At 42.5% G+C, this 10,250-nt stretch overlaps 1 protein-coding gene across 1 annotated transcript; it reads right to left on the reverse strand.

The window, feature by feature from the left end:
* Nucleotides 1–535: 535 nt before the first annotated feature.
* polk (polymerase (DNA directed) kappa) lies at nucleotides 536–8,697 on the reverse strand. The gene is made up of 14 exons (XM_085368170.1): nucleotides 8,368–8,697; nucleotides 6,863–6,982; nucleotides 6,582–6,734; nucleotides 6,199–6,330; nucleotides 5,958–6,108; nucleotides 5,624–5,845; nucleotides 5,132–5,256; nucleotides 4,015–4,181; nucleotides 3,897–3,929; nucleotides 3,700–3,796; nucleotides 2,680–2,851; nucleotides 1,531–2,526; nucleotides 913–961; nucleotides 536–771 (listed from the first exon to the last, which is right to left on the reverse strand). The coding sequence occupies exons 1-14, from the start codon at nucleotides 8,494–8,496 to the stop codon at nucleotides 690–692; spliced, it is 2,628 nt and encodes an 875-aa protein (XP_085224296.1). The 5' UTR covers nucleotides 8,497–8,697; the 3' UTR covers nucleotides 536–689.
* Nucleotides 8,698–10,250: the final 1,553 nt, after the last annotated feature.

A 10,250-nucleotide genomic window follows, 5' to 3' on the forward strand; every position in this document is an offset into this window, starting at 1 on the left:
TAGTCTAACTTAAATTTCTATTATGTAACGCTGGTTAAAAGATTAACAAAGGAGTTGGAGTTCAGTAGTAGTACATGTTTGTCTAAGGAAACAAACGTACTGTATGTGTAAGGAAGCGGCGAGTCACATTTACACATTTACACAACTTGAAGTGGTACAGTTTCATGGCTGACAGCAAGAACCCGTTTTTTTCCTCACTACTTTGAAGCACTCATTGTTTGGTTACAGTTCAGGCTGTTGGAGAAGTGATTAGTGTTGAGTGTAAACAAAAAAAATGTCCCTAAAAGTGAGATTTCAGCAGAATAATTTATTGCAACAATTTAAATGATAAAAAAAATCTCTTTTCGTCATTATTAAAGGTATACACTACACAAAAACACAAATGTGACAATGTCATAATAAAATAACTTAATGAAGATAAATAAAAAATATATATCTAGCCTGACCATTAAATAAAAATGCATTAAAAGGAATTATTGGACTTGTCTTCATCTTTCATTTTGAATATCGCTTAGAGCAGACAAGCCAGGTGTTTTAGGAGCATCTTCTATGTGCAAACTTAACAAGCTTTGTGCGCAGTGACCGCAGGATGAATAAAAACCGCGCAGGGAAGCCGAGGGAATAGAAGAGCTGCGTTTTTACTTCCTCAGTTCATCCGCACTAGGCTGGAGTTTGCCCCTGAATGACTGTCACCTGAAGAACTTGTCGATGGTGTTGCAAGGACCGAGGCTTTTAACCTTTTTAGACGGAGGAGACGAAGGCGTGTCCCGTCTAAATCATAAAAAGAACACACAACAATGAATACTTTTATTTATACATAAAATTTCAATGCTACTTCAGTCACACTAAATGGAACAAGAAGAGATCGCGTGTCAGCATTCAGTGAAGCGATTTGTAAACAAGCCGTCTCACCTTTTGCTTTTGCCTTTGCTTGCTTGCTTTAGCAGAAGATGTCCTCCGTCTACAAACAGAAAGGGACACTTATTGGCATGGACAGAAAAAATAATGTATCCCCCGCTGTCTTTTCTCTGACATAAAAATGACTTCCATTGAGGAGGTGCACAATCGCAGCACCAGGGATATAAAGAGTGCAATTTCTGAGGCAGGCTTGTTTAAGAGGAAACCGGGGTGCAGTTCATTGTAGGAAATGAATAGGTGAGAAAGTGATTTAGCAATTTCCAAGCCCGGGGCAAAGGGAGCCCCATGGGGTGAAATGAGATGTCTTTTCCTGGTCTGAATCGATACAAACGTCTCACATAGTGTCACTGTCTGTAAATAACAAGGTCATAGGCCACCGACCCCTTCCCAAATACACATTCCTTCTGTTAACTCCGCTGTCATACAGCTTATAGACTCGGCTAACAGCATCGCTCCTGTCATCAGGACAGAATAGTTTCTGTCAGAAGAGAGGGTTGCTGTTAGTACCTTCATGTAGCCGAAGCATGTAGTGACTGCATGCATCGTAATGAAAAACATTTTTTTCAGAATACACACACAACAAGGTTCCCTTTGTTTAATACACGCACTTACCTGTGCTCTTGCTATTTTTAACTGGAGATGGATTTATGGAGGATGATGTCTGTCTCCCCAGCTCATGTAAGACCTCCTGGTTCAGGCAGAGGTCAACGTGGTGGTTGAAGACAGCGAGGTCATGAGTCTCCTGGGTCAGCTGACACACTGGGCAGACGAAGACTGGCCCTTTGCTATTAGATGGCTGAGGCTCTTGCAAGGTCGCAGTTTTGTTGTCGTCTTTAATCAACGAAACCTTTTGAACAGAATCTTTTTTTACGCTGCTCTGGCCTTTCTGAGGGTTGACTTTTGACTTCTTCTCTTGAGCCTCGTGCCGCCTCCTCAGTTTGTTCACTGCTGCACGTTCTTCGCGGTCCTTCTTTAGACCCGACTCTGACTCTGTGTCTGACTCTGTGCCATTGTTTGTTTTTTGAGAGGCGTTGCTGAGACATTGGTCTATATGCGTGTTGAAGACATTCAGGTCGGTTGTTTCCACCTTTCTGAAGCACACGGGACATGTGAGGGTTTCTGATTCTTCACAGGCTGATGTGGATGCATGCGCCTGTACAGGACTGGGATTTTCTGAGAGATCGGGTGGTAAATGGTTGTTTTCGCTTGCTGTGGCCGGAGTCCTTGTGTTAGCAATCACTGGAGCGTTTTCCCCGCTCCCCTCATTTTTTGTGGCTGCATTAGCTGCCTCGAGTTGCAGTCTTCTAACATGAGCCCTTTGAAAGAAAGACTGCTGGAGTCCCACAGTCGCCTGGCTTCCTTCTGTCTGCCTCTGCTTACTCCGCCAGGGAAGGTCTTCTTGTCTCTGGTGTTTCTGTTCCACTAGGGGGCACATAAGTGGCGAGGTGTGGAAGGAGTAAGCATCGGAGAGATGCTCATTCCCCAGTTTTTGAAGCATCCCTTGGGAAGAACTAGAGCAGTCTGCCTTGCCGCTCTGCAGAAAGCCGACGATGCTCTTCTGCAAGGGCTTTTTATCATCCAAACTAGCGAAGGCAGAAATTCGAACACCTACAAGCACAAAAACAAATCATCCGGAGAAAACCTCTAAACGAATGCCAGCTGTGTTATTATTTCCACATGAAGCTTGTCACACATCATTTAGGTTCATTTCAAGCTAGTTATATTAATTGATATGTCAGTTTTATTGTTATATCTAATTACCCATGAGCCTCAGTCTGAGTGGCTGAGGACTCTCATTTTCTATTTCCGTTTTCAGGAGGTCCTTAGCAACAGCGAAGATCTCATCCACTGTGGCAACAGCACACGGCAGCGTCATTGCCCTGGTTTTCACCTCGAAGTTCACATTCTTGAGCTTCAGTGTTACCGTTTTACCCTTCCAGGAAGACAAAAATATATATATATACGCCTTTAAATTCATATTAGGCAAACAGTCACGGCCATTTCAGCCTGCACTCTAATTAGACGTAAATAATAGTACCAGGAAAGAGATGGAAATCTGTATAATCATATCAGTGATTGACTTGTCAGAATCCATTTTGTGAGTTTTTATGGCGATATGTTCAAAGCTGATAGTAGCCCCCTTTGGTCTCTTTAATGGTCCTCCATTTCCTGCAGCTATCAAAGCCACATCAGGACCCAAGTAGGGGGGGTAATAGTTGTGCTAAGCCATCCAGTCCTTACTGTATCGATTCAAAAGGGAATGAACATGTTAGAGTAACTGTACGAGATTCTGTTTGGAGACACAGTAAATCTAAGAAGGCCAAGTATAAGAATTGTGTGTTAGGAAGGTGTCGAGCCTCCATGTGCTGCCAAAATAGCTTCTTCCTGTTTCTGGAAATGTATTGGAGCGACAGAGCATCATACTTTCAAAAGAAATTGTTTTTTCTTTCCCTCTTTTGCTATTTCGATGATGGTGATAGAGAGCGGCGTCTAACATGTCGGTCCACAATGTGTAGGTGTTCAACTTTACACAACTTTTAAGCCATCAAATCATTCAGTGATCACTCGTGCCCTATGGAAGGAGGCACTGCGATCTAGAAAGAAGATGACAGGGGGATGACACAGCTGTAATGAAGGGGTCAGGGGTTTAGCTTTTCCTTTAACTTGCCTCTTGTCTGAAAAAAGTTGATGTATGAAAGCAAGGTAGCTGAAAAGATGTTAAAGAAAATCTTCTTATACAGCGGATATGGGTTTAAAGGTTACAATAACACTGATCAATACCTTCAGACCTTCTTTCTTCATGTCTTCTGTTAGATCTTCACAGAGCTCCCTGCACAAAGACAACTGCTCCTCAACTTTACTCAGTTCTTTAAAGGTCCTGTAAATATTGATAGTATGACAGAGAAATTAGAAGAGAGCTGAAAGAAGGAAACCATTTTTTTAAACTATCAAATATTAATTAAAATTGTTAAAAAAACCTCTCTGTGCTCATGCTTTTTCTTTCTTCATGCCTGTGTGACAGTAGAGACAGTCAGCTTTATCTCCTTCTTCTGGAGATCAGTTGTACTTGAGTGTTATGAAGCAAGCAGACAGTACCTGGGTATATATGTGGAGCCCAGTCCCAGAGAAACCTCCAGGAAATGATGCCAGGCTGTCTCCGAGAACAGCAATGACAGCAACGCCATCTGCTGGCCAAGATGGGAGCAGGTACTTATACCCAAAGCGTTCAGCATCTTCTCACTCACCTTTCCTATGCCACAAACCTAGAAAAGCACATAAACATGTTTTTAGCCTTTCAGCCATGTTTCACAGTGACTCCACAACATGTCTGTAAACCTTTATACTGCATTCTACTCAGAACTTCACAATTAACATTTATTTAAAGAAATCAATGAAGACAATTAGGAGGAAAAAAACAAACACATTCAGCTAACAAGCAAAAGATCCCTGGTTCGATTCTGGGAGGAGACACAGATCCTTTGAACGTGAGACACGTGGATTTCTGGAGTAAAAACTAAATATTCAGAGATACCCGCTGCGGAGACCCATTGTGAATAAGGGAGCAACTGAAAGTAGCTTTAAACATGCTACAAATAAACTGGAGAAAGCAATAACTAAATCACCGGAGAAAGTCCAAACACAAGATAAAAAGGAAAAAATTGTAGCAATTGTGTTTCTTGTTTGAGATCACAAATCAATTTTGTTTTTTTTAAAAAGCCACTCTTCTAGCATCAAGCTAACAAACCTTATTTCAGATGGTTATTTAACACATCCAATGCTTTTTCACAGAGCAGGATTACACATGTAAGAGCCCAAAAACAAACTTCTATGTTTGTTTTTCTACTTCTAAAAACCATCTTCTGTTTACTATTAAACCCTTGAAAAACATCCAGCTGATGTATCTTTTACCAAATGGACTCCATCATGTCTGCTCACAGACACAAATATGTGACAACTGCAGTTTTAACTTTGTTCTGTTATCAAGTTGAGCCACAGACTGACTATTATGAACCATGAGCCTCATACTGCAGTGGGTTGTCTCAGCTCTAACCCAGAGGAGTGAGGTTTGCAAACAAGCAAGTCCAAACTCAAACGTTATTTGCACTTTTGCAGTTAAAGAAAAAGAAAAATACTAAAAATCTTACGTTGTCAAGCAATATACTACAAGCACACAGCTCTGCTAGTGCTTTAATTTGAGCAATGGGTACTGTACTTTGCGAACTGGAAGGTTCTGGATGAAGTCCATCACTGCCTCTCTGGTGGATGGGAGTCTGTATTGTCCATTGGGTTTGTTTTTGTCACTGCACACCTTAGCCAGCATCATGTTTGGCGCAATTCCTGGAAGATTGGAAAATATCATTGGCTATTTTTTCCCCCAAACAGCTGGTAAAGCATGCACAATAATTCCCAAAATATGCATACTAGACTTGTCAGGGTTGCATTAGATTAGAATGAACTGATGAACTTGGTGTACAGTCAAACAAAAGTAATAAAAATGTAGTATCAAAATATGTTGTAAACTATCATAAATAGAGCAATAAATAAATAGATATTCGTAATGACAGCAGCTTCAACAATGGCACAGGGATCAGCGATGTTCAGTGACTGCTTAGAGCTCAGGATCTGAGATTTATTACTGTATATCCCTGTTATGCAGTTAAAATGAGCGTGTTTTAAATTAAAAGCAGACTGGTTTCTTGCTCACCTGCACTGGCAGTCAGCATCGTCTTCTGCTCAATGCGGAAGCGCATCTCTCGCACAGCCTCTTCAACAGATGTCCCAAACACCTCGAAATCACCTGCAGGAGCATGCACACCTTCAGGGCCCACTGGGCTGGGAGAGGAGCCTGGGCTGTCCTCAAACAGTACTGGGGAGAGCTCTCTCACCTCTGTCACAGCTTCCTGGGAAGGCTCAGCTTTTTTCTCATCTTTACAAGAAAAAATAAATAAATCACACAACAATTAAATGGATTCCTGATATATATAAAACTTAATATCAATGTGTTTGTGTGTATATATTAAAGAAAAACAAATCCCTACCTGTGGTCATGTCTCTGACACGGAAGTGATGTGTACGTGTTGACTCTGGCCAGTGCTGCCTCTGCTCCAGGTGGTCTGTGAAATCTAGATAAGCTTCATCCAGGCTCATTGGCTGAAAGTTCGGGTCATAGTCTGCAAAGATCTCCCGGATCTAACAGAAGCACAGACAGATGGGCACCTGTTGAGCAACAAGCCACTGAAAGAATTTGTTTGCATGTGTGTTTTTAGGTATTGCGCTTACCTCATTGCTCACAGCTCTGTACTTATCAAAGTTAAGTGGAACAATGACTAAACTGGGGCAGAGTTTCTTTGCAATGAAGCCAGGCATGGCAGCTCGAACCCCATATTTCCTGGCGTGATAGTTAGAGGTCGACTGTGAAAGGAAAAGAGGCGATATGAATGAAACAGAGAGAGTGGCTGTTCTGGATCTTAAATGGCCATGATTTCAATACTTAATCTCCGTGTAGTTTGTAAAGTAGTGAGAGCATGTGTATACTATATTTCAGTGCAGTGTGGTTTATATTTGAAATAAACCTTTAATATCTTGTTTCAGAGTTCAGACATAATTCATAGTCAGTATCTGTGGCGTGTCCATTAGCCACAATAGCAATGTTTTTAACCCACCAGCATGCTCATGGATCCTACGGCCATGGGCTTGTCCTTCAGTTCAGGACAGTCTCTCATTTCAACAGCAGCGTAGAAAGCATCCATGTCCACATGTACAATCACACGGCTTAGATCACGACTCTTCTCCAGCGCTGTGGAAACCTTTTCCACCTACACAGAGAGAATAAAATGAAAAGAAGCCAGTTGCTTGAAGCTCACCTGAGTTGTGTCTGTGTGATTTTCGGGTCACCTCTGGAAAAAGAAGTGAGCTTTGGCCATGTGAATCCCTTACATCTTACCTGAACTTGTGCTTTTTTTAACTGCTGCTCTGTGATCCGTGCCTTCTGTAGCATCATTTTCGTAATGCGCTGGTTCACCTGCTGATCTCTCTTCAGCTCATTCTCGTAAAACTTAGATCCCTGCCCAGGAAGGACAAGGACAATGGGGAGTTATAACAACTCTGTTTTACAGCTTTAATAAAAAGCTACTGTAGCTCATTTATTTTTAGGACTGGATGTCATTACACAGAGGATAGTGGACGCAAAGGGGAACAGGATACAATCTACAAAAGTGGATGGAGGTTCATATTGTCCACAGTGTCATTTGTGCCTTTTATTGGTTAAAGCTAGATACATCCAAGTAAACCGGGGGAAAAAAAAAAAAAAGAGTCAATTTTTAGATTTTGCTCCCACAAAGTCTACAATGACTATAGCAGTGAGAAACTGTCCACATACACGTGTAAGCTTTTATAATACTGCAAACTGAAACATACTTAACAATGTAATGCCTCATCTACATATTTCAAAATAACATTTTAGAACACCATTATACAAAAGCTATTCATATTACTGTAAGGAATGAATTATGACACTTATATGGTGATATAAGAATTCTACAAAAAAAATGCATCATCAGAAATAATGTCAGTTGAAGGGTGCCTGTCGAGAAGCCATTCTTAAGGAAGGCAAACTAGAAGAAAAGGCTCATGTGTGTCAAATTACACAAGAAGTGGACTGAAAATCAGCAGCAACAGGTCTTGTGGAGTGCTGAATCCACATTTTAAATTTTTTGTTCAAATTGTCATCAGTATGTATGCAGGTGGTCAAGAGAAAGGTTAAATAGTGGATGTGTGCAGCCATCTGTGGAGCACGGTGGAGGCTTTGTCGTGGTTTCTTGTTAAAACTGATTAAATTATGAACACAGAAAAGTATCATCGGATTTGAATTCACCGTACAATAACATCTGGAAAGCGTGTGATTAGCAACAACTTCATTTTTCACACCATCTGAATTAAGGCTTGTGTCCAAACACACTGCCGGTGCAGTAAAAACTTGGGTACAAAAAGCACACAATGCAACACTATCGGTCATGGAGAGCATGGAACAGTGTGGCATCATCTAAAAGGAGCCAACATCCATAGAAGAGCTTTAAATGTCTTCCAGGAAGCCTGGAGAACTATTCCTGAAGACTGCTTAAAGAAATGACAAGAAAGCTTAGCTAAGAGAGTTCAGGCTTTGTTGGAGAATAAAGGTGTCAAACATTTCATGCTTGTTAGAATTGCCTTATATGTAGTACTTCTATGTATTTTTTGTGCGTGTTTCAATATATTGCTGCCCTTATTTTCCATCCATCCTAGCAAAACATAAAGACATACAGAACGGCACGTCAACAAATTATCCATGCTTGTGTTCTAAAAACTAATCATTCGGTTATTTGCATCCTCTCGGAGACAGTTGTGTAGATGACTATCGGGTATGTGACCTCAGGTGTGTCATGCGCGTGTCTTTGATTTGTGAGCACTTACCTTGGAGGTTTCCATGATGATCTTATTGATCTTGTCTCTGTCAAGACCTTCCATACCAGCTTTGTTGTCATTGAGAGCCATTCTGGAGAGGAAGCCCTCTTCTTTGGTGGATGCCACCCCATTCTCCATCCTAATGACTTACTTAGTGCAGGTACACTTCAGGTTATAACGAACTGGGCTGTTTTCTGAAGAACTGAGCTGTGCATCCCCACATATGTGCGGCTTTCCGGGCTGGATCAGATCCGAGTTTCTCAATGACAAATAAGAGCCACGGTGACTGTAAATTAAGTCACTGAGCTTTCTGACAAACATGTCTCTACAAGTGTTGAAAACAGCTACGGCGGCGGTTTTTTTGGCGGCACTTCCGCGTCCATACGTCATCAGCCAACTGGGCGGAACTAAAAAACCAAGAGCGTCATTTCAGGATTGTACCTTCCCTTCAAAGTTTGCTTTTACAGTTTATGACTTGGGATTGTGCAGTGTTTCTGCTGATATGAGTTAACCTTAGATTGTTATCGGTCCGTTTAAAGTACACTGGATACTTCTGATTGCCAACAAATATGTTATGAAACCCTTTGGCATATTTCACACGAGGAATTAAAAATGGATCTGCTGGTCAAGTAAATTAAGACATTAATTGATGAAATGTAGTTTCTTTTTTTTTTTATGACATCAGAAACAGCAGTATGCGACATTACGTGATGGCAGAGCTTCAGTTCATCCTTTGTCATTTTTTTTTTTTTTTTTTTTTTTTAATAAATAGGACAGGGGGAATGAATGAGAGAAAGAGGGGGAGAGAAAGAAAGAAAACCAAAGGGGAGAAGAGACGGTGAGAAGGGGGGGGGAAGAGAGAGAAAAAAAAAAAAAAGAAAAAAAAAGAACTCCTGGGTCACCTGTATGGAGAAAAAAAAACAAACAAACAAAAAAAACAAACAGAGGAGACAGCAAACAACAAAGAGCAACATAATAATAGAGAAAACAAAGCACCATCACAATAAACTAGCTAGTCATAGATATCAATATTTACTAAATAATAAACGATATTGTGCAGCACGCAAGATAGACAGCGCACAGTGTGCTTTGAGGCAGCAGCCAAGAAAGCTTTAGTCCGCGTCTGTGAATACCCATGTGTGCATACCTGTGTGGATCAGCATGCTTGCATTCCAAAGGTTTCTCCATGTAATGATCTGCTAGGGAGTGTGGGGGGGCCACAGCCCCGTCCTCCAGGGTGTGAAGCGGGTATGGAGGAGATCAAAACTCCAGACATCCAGAGGCCCCCAGAACACAAGAGACCATGGAAGACCAACAGAGGGGCAGCCGCGCCACTGTTCCAGTAAGAGCTGAGGAGAGTCCCAGATGAGGGCTCGCCCAGCAGCCGCGGAGCAGAAGTCAGGGGGAGTTGCAGTGACGCGCCCGTGAGCTCCGCCGGCCCCCAGCTGTGCCTGAGTGACCGAGCCCCAGGCCAAGAGGCCGGGGGCACCCCACCTCCAAAGGGGCCCGAGCGAGCCCCAGGCCCCAGGCCCCGACAAGCGGCCGCCAAGGAGTGAGCCGGTGTGTACCCGGACGCCCACCCCCAGACACAAAGAACCACCAACACACCGACACCTGAGGGAGTCCGCCACCGGCAGGGGAAGTGGTGGTGGGTGGAGATAGGCCTCCAAACCTTGGAGGGCCTGAGGTGTCCCCAGAGAGGTGGCGTCTGATACCCAACCTGACATATAGACACAGACATACAGGCACACACAGACACAAACATCCATTCCCACCCTCATGCTCTCATATGCACTCACTCCACACTCAACCAACGTGGAGACAGACATAAAGAGACGCTGTACACACAATCACACTCCCCAAGCGTACTCTACAAACCGGGTCTAGGTACC

The sequence above is a fragment of the Diplotaxodon limnothrissa genome, linkage group LG12 (genome assembly GCF_057381915.1).
Source record: "Diplotaxodon limnothrissa isolate DT_005_m linkage group LG12, D_limnothrissa_male_GT1.1, whole genome shotgun sequence".
Taxonomy (NCBI): domain Eukaryota; kingdom Metazoa; phylum Chordata; class Actinopteri; order Cichliformes; family Cichlidae; genus Diplotaxodon; species Diplotaxodon limnothrissa.